Source organism: Pteropus medius, unplaced genomic scaffold, assembly GCF_902729225.1.
Source record: "Pteropus medius unplaced genomic scaffold, Ma_sr-lr_union100, whole genome shotgun sequence".
Classification (NCBI taxonomy): Eukaryota; Metazoa; Chordata; class Mammalia; order Chiroptera; family Pteropodidae; genus Pteropus; species Pteropus medius.
The window spans coordinates 28331573-28353262 of record NW_024344378.1 but is presented as its reverse complement, the minus strand read 5'-3'; the positions used below and the strand labels follow the sequence as shown (position 1 = coordinate 28353262).

The 21690-nt window shown below is 38.4% G+C and overlaps 1 protein-coding gene across 1 annotated transcript in view; it reads right to left on the bottom strand.

The window, feature by feature from the left end:
• Positions 1-3268: 3268 nt before the first annotated feature.
• The window catches only part of LIPA (lipase A, lysosomal acid type), a 29816-nt gene continuing 11394 nt past the window's right edge, over positions 3269-21690 (bottom strand). Inside the window, exons 4-10 of the mRNA XM_039871768.1 lie at positions 19474-19672; positions 18240-18349; positions 16727-16863; positions 13018-13164; positions 12119-12190; positions 5589-5660; positions 3269-4736 (exon numbers count right to left, since the gene is read on the bottom strand). Coding sequence (XP_039727702.1) covers positions 4503-4736; positions 5589-5660; positions 12119-12190; positions 13018-13164; positions 16727-16863; positions 18240-18349; positions 19474-19672 — 971 coding nt within the window. The 3' untranslated portion in view covers positions 3269-4502. The remainder of the gene's footprint in view (positions 4737-5588; positions 5661-12118; positions 12191-13017; positions 13165-16726; positions 16864-18239; positions 18350-19473; positions 19673-21690) is intronic.

Below are 21690 nucleotides of genomic sequence, written 5' to 3'. Positions count from 1 at the left end.
TTTGTGGGCTCAGTGTACCTTTTATAAGATATTGGCTCTAAATAGAGGCTTAAAAAAATCGAATCTTTTTCTTTTTTTAAGCACTGGTTATGTAGTTTAGGTCTACTTATCCACTAGGATGGTTTTCAAAAAAGGGAGCATTTACTGATTTCTGATGGTGTTAGGACTTTGGCCACACTATTTCTTGTGCTTCTCCAGTTGATTTTGACTTCTTGTGTATCATTTTTATCTTGGCATGGTCTTTCTGACAAGGAAGGAGGACAAGAATACTTTCTTCTCTAGCCATCCCAGAGATTAGATCAATCTCTCGAGAGTAAAAAACCTAGTGTGTGCATGTTTAACACAATCTCAAAGTTATTTGGTTTCTACTCACCAAAAGACTTTGAATACTGCCCTTCCCCTTAAAAAAAAAAAAAAGAAGAGAACATTTAGCTGGCAGAGCCCTTTACCTATGACATAATCTCTTTTTCTGTGTGACCTTTATGACTGTTTCTTTCCAATATTAGGTAAGACTGTCTTAGCATCTACCTAAATGAAATGATCATTACTGGAAATGATCATGTAACATCTTACAACTGTAACAGGTAATAGTCACAGAGAGTGAAGTAACCTCAAAGATCAAACTCTAATCTCTCATTGTAAAGATGAAGACTCAGCCTCAGAAAAGTCAAGACTAGTTAGGGTTAAATAGCAAAGCCAAACTGAGAGCAGAACCTGGTCAGTGTCAGTTTCAAAGTAGAGAATGTCAGTTTCCTTCTCTAGAGCAGGAGTTTGGTGTTGTGATGGGGCATTGAAGTTGCATTTGTGGGACAGTTTACGAAAGACTCAGCATAATCATCCATGCCAAAACAGGGGATGCTGATGAAGAGTATGGGGGATATTAGATTCCCTAAGAGACTCCTTTTTGATACAGATGCTGATGCATATTTGGTTTTAAACACTTTTTATTTTACATTTTTGATCCATCTGGGTCACATGTGAGTGCTTCTGCTGATATTTTTTGTAACTCTCATCAAACTCTTTATATCCAAAGCATATAAAATCATCTCCATTAAAAGGCATAGCATTGCCTTAAGGCAGAGAAGATACTTGCCTCACCTGTCAAAGGGGTTGTTGCAAAGATCAAAGGCTTTAGAAACCCAGAAGGCACAATGTAAAATGCAAAGTATTTGTGTTAGTACTACTAGTGTGGGCAGAGAAAGAGTTTTCTGCTTAGTTTGAAAGTGAACTTGAAATCTGCACCTAGTACAATACAATAAATACTCAATACATACTCTTGAATGAATCCCTGACAAAGTTTTTAAAATCAGAATTTTTACAACCTGATGTTGCCTTTCAGGGGTCACATTTTGAAAATCTCTCCATTTTGAAAATCTCTTATTAAAAAATAAATGACAATAGTTAAAATTACAGTGTATTTTAAATGTTTACATTTAACAAATTAAGACCTTTATTACCCACAAAAACAGAATGATCATCATTATTTAGAGATAATATCAGTAGTCTAAATGTTGGTCCTTAGTAAGTGCGAGGCCTGCCTGGAATAAAGACATCTCCACTCTCTCCCCCATGTCTGAGGTTCTGGCCGCTCTATTAGATAAATGTTTATTTTCATGTCACACTTGGAGAATGGCTATTCTTTGAGAATTTTTCAGATGTTGTGCAGTAGACAGAAGTAGTCAGAATCCTAGAAATGAGCACAGACACTTGATCTTACCAGTTCTCAAATTACAAACTGGCTCTTAAATCAACAAAGTTCTCTGCCCGTCCCGGAGGTACTAGAAAGTTTCCTCATGAAGATTTGGAAGCAAAGCCAAGAGTGCCCTCTTATGGCAAATGAAAAAAATAACTTCGTCCTCAGTTACTTCATTTGGTGTCTTTGCCCACATCATATAAACACAGTATCTTAGACTTCTAAATTGGCAGAATATTAACTAGCCTACTCCTTGCCCTAGAGATCTGTGGAAATCCTTGCAATCTGCTCAGTAGAACATATATCAAACCCAGTTGAAAAGAACAGAGTGAAAACTCCTACAAACTTGTTACAGGACTCCTTGAGGCACAAGCCCTGACCGGTTCTACACTCTCAGCCAACAGTGAAACAAAACTACATTACAGCAGCTTAAGTTATAAATATATTTAAAAAATAATAATGTAAAGAGCCTACACAGCTGTGTCGGGATCAAGAGGCCACCAACAAAGGCAAGTGTACAATGTAACCCAACTTCAGCAAGAGCAGCAGTGCGACATCTCCACCTCTAGATTGGCCCATGTACTGAAGTGATGTCCCCATAGAAAAGTTTGGAAAGGAGGTGAAAGAAACACACTCTGATAAAAGGTGGGCTCTATAGAATGAAACCCCTGATCATTCCTACAGTCTGGTGTGTGAGACCTTTAACGACAAGTTCTCTTGAGCATCTATGGGAGCTTCCATGGCAGCAACCAAAGCAAGAGAAACCAAGTCACCTATGGCACTGAAGCCATTCTCCAGTGAGCATTCTCTCACTTCTGGTAGAAAACAACAAAACCACCGCTTGCTGACCCTTTTCCCCATTGGCCAAAGGAAAAAGAAGTGTTCTTTTGGCGGGGGTACATAAAGCCAGCAAGGAAAGTAGCAGCCTCCTCGGGATGTATATCCTTTGCACCCAGTACAATTTTACTCATTTCTGTGGTTGCAGTGAAAAAAATAAACAAACAAAAAACAGATTTTACCTGTGCATCTAATTTCATTTAAATGACAAAAGTCTTATCATTTTTCACACATTTTGTCAGTCCATGTATATTTGCTGACCATATTCTAAGTTTTTGTGTTAGATGCTCAGTATACAAAAATGAGTAAGATATATCTTCTGCCCTCAGGCTCAGAGAGCGGTGGGAGAGATCACATGAGACCCCCAAACCTAGATTTGGGGATCCTATGGTGTGACTTGACTCTGCCAGCTTTCGCTGCTCTGTTTGTTAAAGGAGGGAGTTGGATGGACAGTTCTTGAATTCATGGTCCTGCCTACAAACGGCCACTACATGCAGATGGGGTTAGTCACTGCTTAGTCACCACTCAGTGAACCCTGCAGGATAAGGCTGAAGGCCAGTGTTTCCAAAACATCCCCCAGCCTTCCTTTAGATTGAAACCATTCTCTGCTCCCCTTAGGAGAAGATCAAAAGTTCAAGGGCAGTAGCTATAGGGTTTACAAGGAATAAAGAAAGAAAAGCTGAAAGAGAAAGGAAGTAGAGAATGGCTGTTAAATAAGGGAGAACACACACATACACACAATCCTTCAAGCCTATGAGGCTCACTGAGTTTTATTGAAAAGTTGAAATGAAACTTTTTAAAAGTTACAAAGAAGTATTATGCTGTCGTTGAGTATTAGCCAAGACAAAATATTGTTTATTATTGCAGCTAAAGTAACTATATCAGAAAAACATATCAACTGTCATTCTGTCCATCTGACAGTATTATAAGGAAACAATGCCGTGAGAAAAGCAAGTGAATATGGGCTTCCTTACACAAGGATGCAAATCGAGAGTATTAGAAACATGGACACATACAAAACAAAAAAAAAAAAACAAAGTGATTTCCTGAGCTTTAATTTTAAAATATTCACATTCACATTTCTTTTGTGTGAAAATGAATTAGGACACTCCTCACCTGAGCTGCAGCAGCTGATTAAGAGAGCACATTAATTTCAGGAAAAATAGTGGTATCGTCTCTCCACAGGACTTTTCTTCTCAAACAAGTAGATTTATGGCTTGCCACAGAGTTCATGAATAGAGATGGCTGGATATATTAGTCTTCAAGCCATTTAAAATACAGTCGTTGTTTTTCAGTGAGTGGAATTTGGTTTTAAAGACTCCAGCAAATCATTTGGCTTCATCTGAGCGATTTAAAACATTTGCTAAATAACAGCTATCACAGACAGATTTGATCAAATTCATTATAGAATCTTCATAAGTGACACAGCTGGGATGTCACTGACTTTGACTCTGCACCTACTACATGAGAACTTGACCCCTAAATACATGGCCATTCCACTGGAGAGCCTTTTAAGGCAAAGAGATGAGAACTGGATACTTTTACACTGAGCATTTCTCCAGTCAGTGTCAAATTATAAACTAATGAACGACAAGGATTAAAAATTCCAACACATATGTCAGTGTGTCCTGTGTGGGGGTAAAAAAGCAATATAGTATATTTTAAAATTGTATGGTTAAACAGAATGGTTAATGACCTTCCACAGTCAGTGATATTTTTAAAAGACTTAAAGAAACTGCACTATGACTGAGACACTAGCTCCATATCTGGCCATGATTAAACAAAGAAAAAAAAGCGAGTACATTTCTAATCCTAACTGGAGAGATTCGGTCATCTTCAATGCCATAATTTTTTTGGATATAAAAATACAGAAGGCCTGGGAAAGAAAAACAAGCATTTTAGAGAAATTAAGCCAACAAATTTTAACATGATTTGATCCTCGACTTGATGGTAAATTTCTCCAGTCTGGTTTTCACTGATATTTCTTCATGAGATTCACCATTTCATCATAGAGCCGCCAAGGGGCATCCAAGCCCCAGATAAAGTCTAGATGCTCCCATTCTGGAAAATACTTGTGGTACACCAAGTTGGTAATCTGGGTCAGTAAGATACTGATGTCCTTGACATCAGCAAGCCAGTCATGACCCCCATTCCAGATGGTAGTTGGCACAAGCATGTCTTTCACATTGTAAGTGGGAGGGTGAGTCTAGAATAAAAATCCACAGAAAGCTTTGTTGTGGTTATTTTCATTTACAAAAACACAATCGACAATTAAACACAGTAGTTAATCTGATCTGAGAATAAAGACTAAATTTTGAAAATCACTCTTCAAATTATCATTATTGGAACAAAAAGAAACCAAACCCACAAAGAAAGAATACTAACTGTATATAGTAACACTCTAGGTACTGTGACAGGCCCATAATTCCCTGAGAGGACAGTGTTCTCCCAGGTAGTCAGTGCAAAGCAGCAGAGTCAAGTGGTTGGGCAGGGGCTTTGGGGTCCCTACCCTCCTACTTTCCTTCCCTGAGGGGAGTAACACAAGTCACAGAAGCTCTCTAAGCCTCAGTTTTTCCTCATCTTTAATAAGAAAAATAATCACAATTACGTCACAGGGATGTTGTGGAAGTAAGAAAAACATGAGCCAAGTACTTTATACTTTAGAGCACTCAGCACTCAAAAAATGGTAAATTTATTGGTATGTGGGAGAAAAGACTTAGGCAATGCGATTTGGTCAAGGATCTCCAGCTACCAGATCACAGACCTAGGTAAGTTTGTCTGACTCTAAAGTCTGTGTTCCCCATCACTATGAATGGCGGATGACAGTGACAGCTGTTGCACAGAGCCTGGGAAAGGACAAAGAGGGGAGGCCCAGTCCACAACACTAACCGCAAAGCTTAGGTTGTTCTGGAACTGAGACACTATCTAGTTAACTCAAACATTTCCACGGCATCTGATCCCTGCCCGGATCCCGGGACCATATTCTAAGTTTGGCTGGCTTCCTTGATGAGTTAGTTTTGGGGGCCCATTTTAATTGTAAAGACTTTGAGGACTTTACCTGGTTGTAATGAAAATAATTCTTGGCACTGCTTCCCCAGTCAAAGGCTTGAAACTTTCCCAATTGAGAATTCTAAAAAGAAAATAATTAGGATAAAATTATCTGACACAGATGTTTGAGATAACATCACAGATTGCTAGAGTGAGCCACTCTTCAGATATCCATTTTATACCAATACCCAGTGTAATTTATAATAAATGGCATTATTTTGTTCTTCTTTACTAAATGACTCAGTTTCTCATTGTACGATTGGAAAGTAGCTTCTGCATGACACAATAAAGCAGCTACACACACATGCTGCAAATTATACTAGATCAATGGTTACACCTACTGGATAAACTTTATGCTGACATTTTTTTTACTGAAATTTAAATCTTAAGCTTTTTCAAAGAGTTAACTCTCTTATCTGGGAAAGAAATATATATATTATATATACTATTGGTTAATATATATTTATATGGATTAATAGGTTTGTATTATGATAATAAACATTATATATTCATATATTTATTAATGTAAACATTATATATTTATATTGGGATTAACATTTATATATGCTTAAATATAATCTCCATATTTTCTATATATCCACTCTATTTGACTAGTTATATTATTTAATATTTTAATGATTTTATCGATTTAATGCTTTTTTCCTCAGTACCAGCATCAACATAATCACCAAATTGTAGTGCACACCAGCACAATTCTAACTAGAACCATGAAATAACATTGTATATGAAATTTAAATTGATGCATATTTAGAAAGTATGGTATCAAAGTATGCACAAAAAGTCACTTATTTTTAAAATTTGAAATCATGTAAATTTATACCTCCTATGTTCCTAAATTAAAAATATGTCAAGAATGAACTCCAAAATTGGCAAGCTAAAAATGAATTGGAAACTGTTTAAGCTTTGGCTAGAGGGTGGCGTCTGGTAGAGAGGGAAAACCTAGACATTCTTTATGAGAACTGGTTATCTGTGAGGTTTCATTTCTTGTCAATTGCATAAAATTCTACTGTTTGATGTAATAAAAGACAGTGTGAGGTTATAAACTACAGGAGATTGCTACAAGAGAAATATTTAGCATCCGCTTTTGCCATTGCAAAGAACAGATATTAAATATCTGAAGCATATTTAACAAGCAGAACAAAATATGGATTTACAGCACCTGTTAGTGCATCTGTGCTCGTACTCTAGCTGTCAGTGAAAATATATCAATGCAAGCTGTTCTGCCACTGTAGACAGACAGTTTATCACTTTCTCACATATGCCTTTCAGCGTTTATATAAAACACCCAGAGTGAGTATGGAATATAAAGGAGAAACTTGCTTAGAGCCCATACTGAACTTTTAAATCTGACTTTTGTGCTCAGAGTCAGAGGATTTCAAACTACCTATTTGAAAGGGAATCTCAGAAGTAGGGAAATGTGAAGATGATTACTTATAGTAACAAAAACATGGAAATAAGCTAAAGTCCAATAATAGATATTTGTTTAAATACATTATGTTAGATCAGTGTACACAACAATATGCCACTTTCATAAATTATAAACATAATAAAAGAAAGAAAGAAAAAAACTGTTTATGAATAATGTTTGTAAATAACATTACGTGGAAAAAAGTCAGGAAATTAAAGTGAGTTAGCTTTATGGTTACACTTAGGTGAATAATCATATGTGGATAAAGAGAGGAAGAAATGCTTATAATATTATGATACTAAAATAGATGGTTTTTAAAGTGACATTTTAAAAATTATTTTTAGGTACTGAATGGTAATAAAAATGTAAAGTTTCAACCTTTCTACACCATAATAGGTATCAGAAGTCTTACAGATATGCCTACCCCTGACCACTAAGTCTAGCTCTACACTGCACCCTAAGAAAATAATTTGTCTAAAAGGACAGATGTCTAATTTAAGAATATCTGTCCCACAATGTTTTACTATTGCATAGGAAGGAAGGAAGGAAGTGGAGGAAGAAGGAAGGAAGGAAGGAAGGAAGAAGGAAGGAAGGGAAGGAAGGAAGGAAGGAAGAAGAAGGAAGGAAGAAGGAAGGAAGGAAGGAAGGAAGGAGAAAGAAAAGAAAAAGAAAGTGCTATCACAGTAAAAAATAAAGTAAGTAATAATAATTCAAGGAAAGGAAAACTATCCTTGGTTATAAATGTTTTAAAATTTAGTTATTGATCTGGAAAGGTGTTTTTGATTGTGGCAGAGACTGCTAATTGCTCCTCGGTGCTCATTCTTGCCTTCTTCCTTTCAGTAGTAGAATCCCTCAAACTTTCACTAAGCACATGGCTGCCAGGTGTGCTTCCTTCCTATTAGCTGGAACACAAACAGAGGCAACCCAGCTTCAACCAAGCAGAAGAGGACAGCAAGTCAGGGACAGCAGAGCTACAGTGTAGTGTGGAGGGAATTGTGACCCTGAGTGACTTCCAGGAGCAACCGTCATACCCGCTCCACTACAATCCTGTGCCACTGATGTCTGGACTGTATTTGTTATGAGAAAAACAAACTATTTATTTAGAGCCTGTGTTTTGGCCTCTAATTATATCTCTGATACAGCAACTTAGCCTATATCTAACAAACCTGCTGTTTAATTAAATAAAAAAGAAAGTTACCAAAACATGCATGCAGTTTGATCCTACTTTGGTAATGGAAACAATTATGCAAAAAAATTTATAAGATTACATCAGGAGAGTTTAGAACATGCCACCACAAAATATGCAGCTTTGGCCATATTGATTATTTTGAGTCAGAGACACCTGAAAAACAGCAGACACAAGGAAGGCACTCTGACCTTCCTTTTTCTTTGTAAAAGCAGATAAAATTCCCATGTGAAAGAAGCCATTCCTATACCAGGAGGAAGAAACATTCTTGTTACTAGAAACGGGAGGCCAAGAGAAATCTGCACAAAAAGACCTCATTAAAAAAATAGTATATCCTCATTTACTTCAGTTGCTCAGATTTATTTTAATTGCTTTTCCAAAATTGTTATTCTTGGTTCACCCTAGTATATAAGCACTTAGTCCTAGTCACTTCTTTGGGTCTCCATTTTTCTTGTGACGGCTACCATGTACATGTAACTAAAATTCATATGCTTTTTTCCTACTAATCTGTCATATGTCAGTCCCAGTAAGAAACCCGAAGAGGGTAAAGGAAAATTTTAAACTCCCCTACAATATCAAAATACTAATAGTCGTTATCCCTGGTGGTGGACATATGAGTGCTTTATTTTCTTCTTTGTACTCGCATATTTTTTTAAATTTCATAATGAATGTTATAGGTATAATAAAAATTATATTAAATGTCTTTTTACAATGTTTTAAAGAGCCTACCTAATGTACATTTTTTTTTAAGCAGTAAGTTTCAAACAATAAAGAACATCAGAATCAAATGAGGAACTTATTAAGATGCAGACTCCAAGGACATACCTCCAGGAATTTGAATTCTCCATAGGTCATGGGTAGGCCCAAGAACTTGCAGTTTTTATAGCACCCTATAGTATTTCTGAACAACACTGTAACAATATATTAGAACCAGCCTTCTTCAAATAGGAGCAAGTACCTGGGCTCTGGGCAGGGCCAGTAAGGGTGCTAGAGATAGTATTAAGAGTCCTGGGGGACGTGGGGACGTTGGGACGTTGGGGGCGGAGGAGAGGGCTGTCTCTGAAACTTGTCAGGTTTATAAGGAGAATAGGATTCATAAACTAAATTTAAAAGCCCAGACTAGGTTTTAGAACTGATAAAAAAAATAAAAAAATAAAAATAAAAAAATCCTGCTAGTTAAACATAGTAAAAATCTGAATGTACTATGAATAAAATGGCCTTGAAGGGTACCCCCAAACCTCTACCACAGGAACCCCTAAACTTCACACCTGAATGGCAGCCCTCAACCTACCATTGCCCAGGCCCTGAACACCTTTAGCAGAAGCCTCCCCCAGCAGGCACCACGCAGCCTACACCAGCATGTCCCTGATAGGCAGAGAGTGGCAGCCCCTGGCCAACAGCCCAGAAGAGGGAGAATCAAGAAGATCCTATGAAATAGCTTGACAAGGGGGTGACACGGTGAGAGGAAAAGTACTGAACGCCTTCTGCAGTGAGTCTGGACTTCAGAAATGTGCATGAGGCACATTCCAATATGATTAGAACCTAAAACCACAACAGTGTCCGAGAGCAGTACTCTGAACCTCAGCCTGCGGCCTTTGACCCCGGCCAGCTGCTGGCTAAAAGGAGCTGGAACAAGAGCAGAAGCCCGGATGGCAGTGATCCAAGAGCTCTACTGCAGACCCCACGGCCAGTGCAGGCCTGCCATACCGGAGCATCAGCTAACACCGTCCTGTAACACACAACGGAGAAGTGTGACAGCCTCGGCTTCCGCACTCCCAAAGGCCTCTGAAAGGTGAGGTCCGGTGGTCATTTGCACTTTGCTGAGGCGTGTAGCATATGACACGTGGGCTGCTATGGGCGCTAAGCTGGTGGTAGCTCAGCATCTGCCTTCAACTGAGCTCTGCCATCTTCCACGCAAAAGTGCGGTGACAGAAACTGGGCCTTTTTGAAAAATATCCATTAGGTAAGGGTAAAAAATGCTCAAAAGGGTAGGAGTATTTTGGTGACAGGGTATACAAAGAAAACAAGTGACCATAAACAGAAATGTGGCTAAGGAGAAAAGCAGGGGCCTGAATTAACATTTGAGAATTTGAGGACTGTTGAAGGTTTCAGGACACTCCTTCAGAGTAAGGGCGTGCTCTTCAGTGTGTCCTGAACTACCTGTATCCCCTCACCTAAGCCACAGGAAACTCTCAAATGACTTGCTGACACTTAACACTGGGCCTTATATAGCCACTACAAAGGGCTAAAAGCCTCAGGCCCCATCCTGTCTGGTTCCCTAGGGATGAGCCCATGGAGAGGCGAACCCCAGCCCTCCCAACAGACAAGGTTCCTGGGACAGCTGAGGAAGGGTACTAAAGCGCCAGTGATGTCCTGGATCAGTGGTTCCCAAAACCAGTTGGGCAGAAGAAGCTACTGGGCAGAATTTTTTAAAAATACAAATCCTAACCACTCAGCAACAAAAAGGAATAAACTACTAATGCACATGACAACATGGATGAATCTCAAAATAATTACACTGAATGAGAGAAGCCACGCAAAAGCAATATATACTATACACTTATATAAAACTCTAAAAAATGCGAACTAACCTATAGTGACAGGAAGCAGATCAGTGGTTGCTTGGGATGGAGGGGGAGGGGGTGAAGAGGGTGTTAAAAGAGGGTATGAGAAAACTTTGGGGGATGATACGTTCACTGTCTTGATTGTGGTGACCATTGTGCAGGCATATACCTATGTCCAAACATACTAAATTATACACTTTGAATACCATATGTCACTTATACCTTGACAAAGTTGTTTTTAAAAAAATGAAAGTAGAGATTCTCCAGTACAAATGAATTAGAATCTCTAGGGATGAGACACAGGAGTCTTTGCTTTTAAAAGCCCGAATTATAGCCAATCCAGCAGCTCTGCCACAAACCCAACTCTCCTCACTTTTCTTAAACAATATTTTATTAAAAGGTGTACTTTTAAAGGCAACTCATGTGATTCTAATACAGGCAGTGACTGCTCAATGTTTGGAAATTGCTATCCAAGACACCCTTAACATCTTGGTTTGGAGCTTAAATGGTAAGTTATTTCACCTTTAAAAAGAAGGGAGGGGGGAAATTGTACAAAAATAGGTCCTGAGGTGGAAATAAGTCCCTGACATATCGTTAGGTTTTTTAAAAAGCAAGTTATAAAAGACTAAGTAAAAGAAAACAAATTAATCTGTTTCTACGACTATTATTTCTCTCTCTACCTTTAATGACTTCTTTCTGAAATGACATGCTGCAAGAGGTAGAGAGCAGAACGCAGAGACATTTCAATCCCTGGGGACACAGTTTCTAAGTCTGTGTAGGATTACAGAATAATTTTATTTTTTAATCTTAAGAGAACTGTAATTATTTTTTTGCCTATGTGTAATTTCTAAATTTTCTAGAATGAATGAACACGCATTACTTTTGTGATATGTGATAAAACAACCAAACCCTATTTTAAAAGTTCGTGGCTCCCATTTAAATCCATGATTGGTTGAGTTCTGGTTTATCCACTGATGTCTCAGGCATATTATTCTCATGCGTTAATGTTGAAAGAGCACCTTCTCCAAAGCTACTCTAGAACCTTGTTTTATGAAGCAACACAGAAATAAAATAAATCTAGGACTCAATGAAAAACTGACAGAAGGCTGAGATGAGGAAAGAAAGGAAAGTCAACTGCCAGTAGCTGTTTGGTAAACTTACACACAGTACAATTGGTCCCAGGGGGGATAACAAAAGCAACACACACACAATGGCAGGAATCCAGGACTCTGGCAAAGGACACCAGTTCAAATTTTCACTCTCTGTTTGGGAAGAACTCACAGAGAGGTGCTTCACGAGATGCGCAGCTCTTTCTAATCCTGATTTGACACATACCCCAGCCGCACTTCTGGAATGCCTACCTGCTTCCAGTGTATCATGTTTTGCACAGAAGTTCCTGCAGGACAGTGTGTTATATACACAGATATTCTAGACTGCAAATACATTGAAATAAAGAATAAGAAAAGCATTAAAAAGGCATTGATAATAAACAAATTTTGCACTTCAAAGCATTAAAAACTACAGAGCCACATTTCAAACATATGAGATCGAGAGCAGGCAAAACATTCTTTGACTACAAATATGTCCTATAAAAATATGTACAACTACACACACAGAGAGAACATATGAAGTAAATAGAGCAACACAGTAACTGTGGGATTGTCTGGGTTAAGATTACAGCTCATTTTTATTTTCTTCTTTATACTTTTCTAAATTTCCAAAATTTTATATAACAATCATAACTTACTTTTATCATCAGGAACAAGAAAAATTAATATCACTTTTTAAAAATTCCCTAGAGCATCCATTCCAGAATTTTAAAACTTGTTCTCAAAACGCAACATTACAACTATAAATATATTTAGAAACACCGGCATATTGCCGGCGAAGGGTTTACATTTTACTAAATAAATAAATGTGTGCATGTGTGCGTGTGCGTGTGTGTGTTTGTAAATGGCCATTTCAAGTTTAAACATACTTCATAATTTTTTAAAGAAATAAATCACTAGAACAAAAATAAATATTGAGACTCAAGTTATGACACATCTCCTCATTCAATAGTTTCCACAGAGGTACAATGTAGCAAGCTGACAATGCCTCACCCAAGGATAGCACATTAGGTATTCCAGGCACCTCTTAAATGACAGCTCTGATGATGTCCTTCCTACTTCTCCCACATCCTCCAACACAAATAAGCACATTTACAGATAAAATGAAATCACGGGAAGTTTAAAGCAAGTCTTATTAAAAACATACATACCATATTTAAATTTCTCTCATTAAATCCACACAGAAGAAAAAAGATATTTTCACAAAGCTCCTTCAGGAGGACGTGATCGCAAACATTCATAGCCAGCCACTTTAAAACTGCATTCTGGGGAAGAAATTCTTTTTTCCCAAATATGTCCTACAAACAGAAAGAAACCCAAGAATATCTCAGTATTTCATTCTGGTACACAAGCCTCCATGACCCACCTTAGAAGCAGAGACATGTGCCAAGCGTCTCCACAGATGGCCTCAGGAAAGAAATGGTGACCAGTGGGTGCTCTCACTAGGGTACTTACGCAATATGTTTGCTAAGGCAGAAGCAAATGTTACAGATGTATAAAGCCTCAAATGAAAAAAAGGAGGCAGAAAATCAAATAAATTGACAGCAGACTTTTACAGTGGGAAATGGCTTTCATGATCACTCAGCTCAGGGCCATCCCCAAAGAGTTTCATCTGACTTGGATGGATGGGTAGTGACTTCTGAGAAAGATTTGAAACTAGTTGGTCTGCAATGTGCCTACCTAGGACATATACATCTAATGCGATCCTATTGGCCAGTGGGCCAAATCCTGCCCAATGTCTACTGTTTTTTTAATATTTTTTAAAATTGTGGTAGAACACACATAACACTGCTGAAATGTGTATTGAAATTTACTGCTGTCACCATTTTTAAGTGTTCAGTTCAGTGGCATTAAGTACATTCACCCTGTTGTGCAACCATCGCCACCATCCATCTCCAGAACTCTCTTAACATCTCGAACTGAAACTCTGTCCCCTTAAACAATAACTCTGTTCCTCCTCTGCCACCGCTGCCTATTTTTACAAATAAAGCATATTAAAACACAGTCACACTCATTTCTTTACACATTGTATACTATATCCTCAAGGCAGATCTTCACATACTGGTGAAACAGGAAAGAGGAAAAAGATCTTCCTTATATTGAATCTAAATTTGCCCCCTTATAATCGACACTTCTGCTGATATCTACCCTCTAAAAGGACAAGCAGGAATGAAAAATTCGAACACCTACAAAGGCAGTTTTATGGGTTGAACTGTGTCTACCCACCTACCCCACCCTACCCCCCAAAAAAGATACATTAAAGTCCTAATCACCAGTATCTCAGCTGTGACCTTATTTAGAGATAGGGTCTCTACAGAGGTAATCAAGTTAACATGAGGTGATTAGGGTGGGCCCTAACACAATATGACTGGCTGTCTTATAGAAAGGGGAAATTTGAACACAGAGACAGATACACAGGGAGAACGCCATGTGAAGATGAAGGCAGAAATTGAGGTGATGCTTCTACAAGTCAAGGAATTCCAAGCAAACCACCAGAAGCTTATGGAGAGGCATGGAACAGATTCTTCTTCACAGCTCTAACAAACTAATACAGACAGGCATGTAAATGTAAATGACTAAAACAGGAAATAGAGAATAGCTCCCTGTCCAAACCAAAGTGATGATTAAGGAATGGTGAGAACTGGAGCACTGGAAAGCTTATGCTCAGCCTAATGCGTGCAACTGCTCGGTGGTTCACAGCTTCCTTTTCCCCAAAAAAAATAATCAGTTATCAAGATTTCAATGTTAAATATCCTGCTTTTTAAAAGATGCAACTAATTTAACTTTAAAATGTTGCATGGACCATATTCAACACTTCTTTGGGCAAATTTGGTCCACTTACATATAGCCTGTTATTTGTCTTCTGAAGACAATCAATATCCAAAAACAGATACCAAGTCTCCTTGAATGTTGCTTTTCTACAGACTACTTGCACTAAGATTAGCTGGGGAGAAAATACACCGAGAAGATCACATGACATGAGAAGGCAACGGTTTCTAAAATTCTGGGCTTTGAATCTGCATTATGGTTACATGTAATAAATGTACATATTTTTTAAGTTCTTTACTAAAAACAATTTAAGAGGATGATGCCTCACTGACTTAAATCATAATAAGTCTGACAAAGGATGTGGGTACTTCAGAACTTACCCAAACACTACAGCGGCAAACTCCACGGAAAATTATGTCAAAACAGAACAGTATAACAGAAATAGAAAAATTCACCTTTCACACTTACAGGTCTGCTTGTGTCAACTTTGATGTTTTATAGTGTATACCTTTGCATTCTGAGAAAGAAGATACTCAGCTTTCATGGAAGCAACATATACTTTCTGGAGCCTCTAATTCAAAGTTTTTATGAATATTTACTCTCACTTTGTCATTCTCCCAGGATATTATAAAACATTTGTCTGGAATAGTGATTCCCAAATACCAATCTGTTTGGCCTGCATTAGAATCATGTAGGGTGTTTAGTAAAATCACAGATCCTGGGCCCCACTCCAGATTTAACAAAATACCATCTCCAAGGTGGGGAGCAGGAGTTTGTAGTTTTACAAAGTTACTAAATCACAATCTCCAAGGATTAAATTAAATTGAAAGCATTCCTATGGCATAGCCATTTCAGTTCTCCATAAAAAGGAGCACAAAGATACAGCAACAGGAAATGAGCAACAACCTGAATGTCTGTCACAGGTGTCTGATTCAAGAAGAAGTTCCTTGTAATGGAAAACTTACTATGCAGCAGTTTAAAAAAATGTGATAGAGTTTTATGTATTAACATGATAGCTCTCCAAGAGTGAAAAATGCAATCTGCAGAACAACATATATAGCTGGATGCCATCTACATTAAAACAAAACAGTACATTTCTCTCCAGACCTACATATGTAGGTAAATTCACCCATGCAGTCTCTAGGAAAAGACTCCAAACTGAGCGCTGTGATTAATTCCGAGGAAGGCACTAAGAGAAGCCCTCGCAGTTAAAGGGTACTTTATTTGTAATCTCTGATTTGTTTATAATGAAATTAGATGCTTCTATTACCCAAGGCATTAAACATTAATTAGGTTTGAGGAGGTCACATCTTATCTGCATGTCTGGCCACGTATGCAGAGAATACTATCTTAGGTGAGTCAGATTCTGAGATCAAAGTACAGTTTATATTTCCTGTGAAAGTCTCTTAAATGACCAGTAGATATGCTATACCTGATTTTAAGTATATATTCCTGTATGGAATTCCCTGTGTAGGTGTGTGTGTGCATAAACATGAAACATGTGTAGTGCATGCATAATGGATCACATGGCCTCAGCTGGCTCTCAACTCCTCATAAAAACGGCTTCCTCATTGAACAGAACTTGGGGGTCACATGGCTCTTCGAGGGTCACCTAGTTCTAGGGCTGACCCCAAAGAAGTTACTGGCTTGTGTATTGTAAAATACAGTAACGGTGTCTTTAGATCAGCGTCAGTGTGGTCAGGGTCAAGAATGTGGGAATGGTGTACCGCCTGTCTCCCATCTCCTGCCCGCTCCTACGCTCCAACTCACTAGGCAGAATAAAAGACAACTCCAAGAAGGTTTAAGCTGCCTCTCCCAGACTTCCTCGTGCTCCTTTGTGTGATGGGTGGAGATCTGCACTGATATATTAACCATGAGAACACAGAGCTCAGGTGTAGAATTAATAATACATGTTCCTTGATTCCCCAGGATCTGGAAATAGGGGTGAGGAAGGTAACAAAAACCATAGAGAGAAGAAGAAATTCCACTTTCCACTGATAGCACAGAGGAGGAAAGCACAGGTTCTCTCTCTAATGGCCAATTCTTCAAATCTGAAAAAGAAACGGGAGCCGGGGAGGCAGTTTCAAGTACCTTAAGGAGAAGATCTGGTATTCGTGCCATTTTAATTATAGGGCCAATAGAGAAGTCGATTGAAGCCACAGGAGCCAGGGCAAAAAACATTTTAATCTTTTTGGCCAGCTCCGGGATCCGTGAAAATGCTATAAAACCTGCAGGAACAAAGGAAGGTAACAGGAATTCCATCTCCTGGGACTTTCTCTGAAAAGGCAAAGGCTGTTGTGCATGATGCTCTCTAGTGGCAACCTGAGAAACATGCCAGCAAACACTTGAAATGGGGGTTTCTGAACTATGCACAGAAATGCTGAGTTTGACTAAACTAGTAAATCAAGTATTTGTTAAGTGCTTGTTTCCATTTTCAACCTAGATATGCACTGGAAAAAATCTAGGTTGCTAAAACTAGATGTTTCCTATTCCTTTAATAAGGTAAACCAAGCTAAGGAAAGATTATATTTCTAACAGCTCAGCCCCACCAGCCCCATTCCCCCATTGCTCCTCCCCCATCCCTAAGAACAATTTACAGAGGTATTCGAATCAATCGCCAAGGACCAAGAGACACACGTTTAGAGAGCCCTAGCATCAAACTATCTCTTCTCTTCCTCTCAGGTCTCTTCTCGCCTTAAACTTGGCCCTAGGATGTCAGTTTAGAAAGCAGTCGGGCAAAGGACATTAAGTAGGCAAATTATAGAAGAAGGAATGTAAATGAAGAAAAATGCTAAACTTAATGAATAAGAAAGGCAAATGTATCCATGTTACTTTTTGTTTGTGGCCTCTCAAACTGGCAAAGGGGTAAGGCAATGTAACCATATATATCAAGACGCTTAAAAGCATTTATACATCTCATATAGTTAATTCTCCTTCTAGGAATGTATTCTAAGGAGATCATGTGATACGAACACAAAGGTATTAGTCATAGTAAACACTAAAAGGGGAATTATATAAATTATGTGACAGGTTCCTAGTTCCCAGTCGGAGGAAATCTTGTTCTCTAGAATTATGAGTAATTTTTATTTTCTTTAAACTTTGATAAATTTTCTATTTTTGTTTACAATGAACACACATTACTCTTATAGTCAGCATAAACAAAAAATGCATATGACTTTGAACAACTATTTAAGTTATAACATGGCATCTTTGTAGTTAGTTTTATTCCACTTAACTTTAAAAGTCAGTGTACTTTCTTGTTTGCTTTTTGGAAGTCCCTGAACTTATAAATCTTCTCGTTTTCCACCCTCTCACATCCTCATATTGCTGAACTAGAAAAATACGTAATAGGCTGTGGCTTATATTAAGTCTTTTAAATTCAAGAGAACTATACAACATTAAAGTCAGAATTTCCAGAGAAGATGAAATATTACCCAAATTCCTTGTTCTTTCCCTAACCGTTATTTCTGCTTGGCATTAAAAAAATAATAATAAATAAAACTATATTGGAGCTAACATTACCTTTTATAGTTCACTTTTCAGAACAAATGCAAACTCTGTGATCATACATTATAGAAACTTCCAATCTTTATTAGATACATACCTATTGTAGTACCTTGAGAATGACCCACGTAATACACTTGTTGTTGGCCAGTTTTATTCAGAATGAAGTTAATTGAAGCCGGTAAATCATAATTTGCCATTTCGTCAAAACTATAACCCAAAAATGGAAATCTTTTACTGAGACATTGCATACAAATACAACAGCACACAAATAATAAGTGTGCAGTTTGACGAGTTATCACAAACTGAATACAGCTGGGTAAACCATGACTTAGCACAAAAAAAAATCCCCAGAATATTACCAGACTGCAGAAACCCATGGGCCCCCTTTTAATCTGCCTTCCAAGGGTAACCATTCTCCTCATTTTTTACACCATAAACTAGTGTTACCCATTTTGGAACTTTCTATAAATGGGATCAAGTACTACGTATTCTTCTATATTGGGCTACATTCAAAGTGTTGCACATAGTTGTAGGTTGTTCATTGTGTAAATATCCCACATCTACTTGTCCATTCATTGCTGATGGACATCTGGTAGTTTTTAATTTGTCACCATTACAAATAATGTGACAATAAATATATTCTTATACATGTCATTGGTAAAAGCTCTCATTCTTGTATTTCATGTCCTTAGGTAGGCTCTGGTATTACAAATGGTATTACAAGTCTGGAGGATCCATAGCATGGTCTCTATACCTGGTACCAACACCCATGTGAGTGTGTGCATGTTTGTCATCAGGAGATGGATGAGCCAATTCTTACACTTATGATGCACCAGGCTCTTTTCTTGCATCCTCTCCTTTAATCCCCCAATAACCTTATAGATAGGTATCCATCATCTCCATTTTACATAAAGAAAACAGACACAGAGGATTTAAGCAACGTGCCCAATTTCACATGGTGATTAAGAGGTAGAGCCAGAAGCAAGAGAGAGAAAAAGAAAATTTCTGGATATCGAATCACGAACATTTGGAATACATGTTTATGGAGGAAGGAAGAAGGTTATGGGACACAATTTACCCAGCAGCTCCCACATCACCGGGAATGCCAAAATAACTAAAAATTCCTAATTGAATCTAATTCTTAAATGTACTCATTTACTTATAATTTACCTTACTGCTATTTATTAAATTCCTAAAAATGTTTAAAACCTTTCATGATGCATCAGTTTCCCAAGTCATATGATCTTGAGTTACCCATCTGTCTGCCTCCTTGTGTGTCTGCGTTAAGAACCAAGGAAATACACCCCTGTCATAATTTAATTCATATATACCTGAAGGCCCAGAATTCATCCTGAGAAACTGAAAGGATCTTGTGTTTCCGAGACCAGGTGTTCCCCCTGCTGTTCCCCATCCACACATCAAAACCAGCATCTGCCAGAATGAAGCCCAGGCTGTTGCTGGGAAGGTTCGTGATCCAGTTACTGGAATCTGCCAGCAAGCCATGCTGCAGGAACACAACTGGTTTGGGACCTGAAAAAAAATTTGTGTTTACGAGTTAGCAGCACCTAGCTTCAAAACAAACCTGATACTTTGCTCTACAAATAACACAGAAAAGATTCCAAAGCAAATAATTAAACAGAAACAAATTAAAATATCTGAAAAGTTCTTAGCAAAGTGTCTGAATGGTCAATAAACATTAGCTCATTTTATTGAGTTACTTAAGCAGTCTGAGTCTCAGTTCCACAAGTAATTGTTAAGAGGAACAAATGAGATAATTATGTGGCATAGCAACTGACCCATAGGTCAAAATGAATAAATTAGAGTTTCCTTTGCTTTTTGGCCATTCTTTATAATAGTAAAAACACCATAAATAAGCTAATTTTTGAGTGGTCAAATAATTAATTATAATCCACTTGATGCAATAATTAAGCCATCAACAATGACAAGGATTATATCAGCACAGACAAACTTATACTGTAGCCTTGAAAGAGAAAAAAGAACAAAGTATAAAATGATAGACTATCTAGACTACGGCTATGTATCAATGATGTACACAAATGAGGAGTGTAAAATTTCAGGAAAAATGGAAAGAATGATTTGTCAGATAGTCAGATGGCAAGTGAACTGACAAACTTTTGTTTCTGTTAATGTCTTAAAATGGATTTGGTAATCAATAAATTGCTTTTTAAATGACTGTCCCTCTGATGTAGGGTAGCCCCTACAGACAGCTCCAGGAGGCATCATTCATGTGCTTGACGACATGGATGGTAACTCTGGAGCTATGTAATGTGGAGTGCTGCTCCTCTCATTTGTAAAAATAGTGAGACTCTCAAGCAAAGGTCCAAAATGGCTATGATTTTCTAATCACAAAGTGGCAGTTCTCTGTACTGACAGGGCCATGTAGGTGACCTTCTACTAGTGGAAAGAGAATAGAAAGCAGAGGCCAAGATTGGAGCAGATTTATGTGCATTTCTTTGCTATCAAATATTTGTTTTAGTGCTACCTTTACAAGTCTATATTGACCGTGAAAGTTCTACATTCAAGGCACTGTGGTAGATATGGCCTACTATGAACAGGCCCCCTGCTTTCCGTGAAGAAGATGCTAATCCAGTTAGAGAAATAATAATCATAAAAAGTTCATAATTATAAACTTTAGTGCAAGTGACGATAATAATTACTGAAATGAATTCATTTTCCAATTGTAGTTGGTGAAATGTGTTTTAATGACAGTTCCTCCTAAGCCGGGCTGCCTCATTGGATGTCAGGAGGCATCACACCACACCACACCAGGCAAAGGGCGCCCAGGAGCTGTGCGATGGTACTAACATCTTCCTTTGGCACGTTAAAACACTTTTCACCCCTCAAAGGTGCTTTGGGGCTGGAACACGAGGAAGATATGACCTTAAAATATCAGAAAGTCAGACTGACCAAGGAAAGATTGTGACAGCATATGGGGACCACTGGGGCAGGACTGCCTTGTTCCAAGAGGCCCTTCCTACTGGTCACTGGTAACATATAACCATGCGTCTGCCCCTGCAGTGGTCTCCCCTGGGGGAAGGAGAGTTAGAGTGAAGCCAAGGAAAGCATGGCAGGTGGGCAAATTCCTTGTTGCTTGTTCCAACCTGTGCCTCCTTATTGGAAAACGTGAGGCTGCTTAGTGGACATCTCAGGGCAGAGTGCTGAGAAAGGCAGAGATGCCTTAAGTGAGGGAGAGAGAGAGAGCTGCAGAGGAGAGAGAAAAATGATGAGTGGGGCAGCCAGGACTGAGGCTGGAAGGAGAGGCAGGTACCAGTTTGTGGGGACCAGGCGTCAGTCAGCTCCCTACCTTTTCTTGATGAGGAATGTTAAACTTCCCTTGAAACCTTTCTATACTTTCCTCCCTAAATCCCCAGGAGAAATATGGGAGTCGGCAAGTTGAAGATATAGCAGGAAAGCCTTTAACCACCACCCTTACGTAACTCCTAGCCTACCATGGGCATCTAGAAACCACTGACACGTTCCTGGGAGTTTGTAAAAATCTGAGGAAATGCAGGCCACCAACTCTCGCA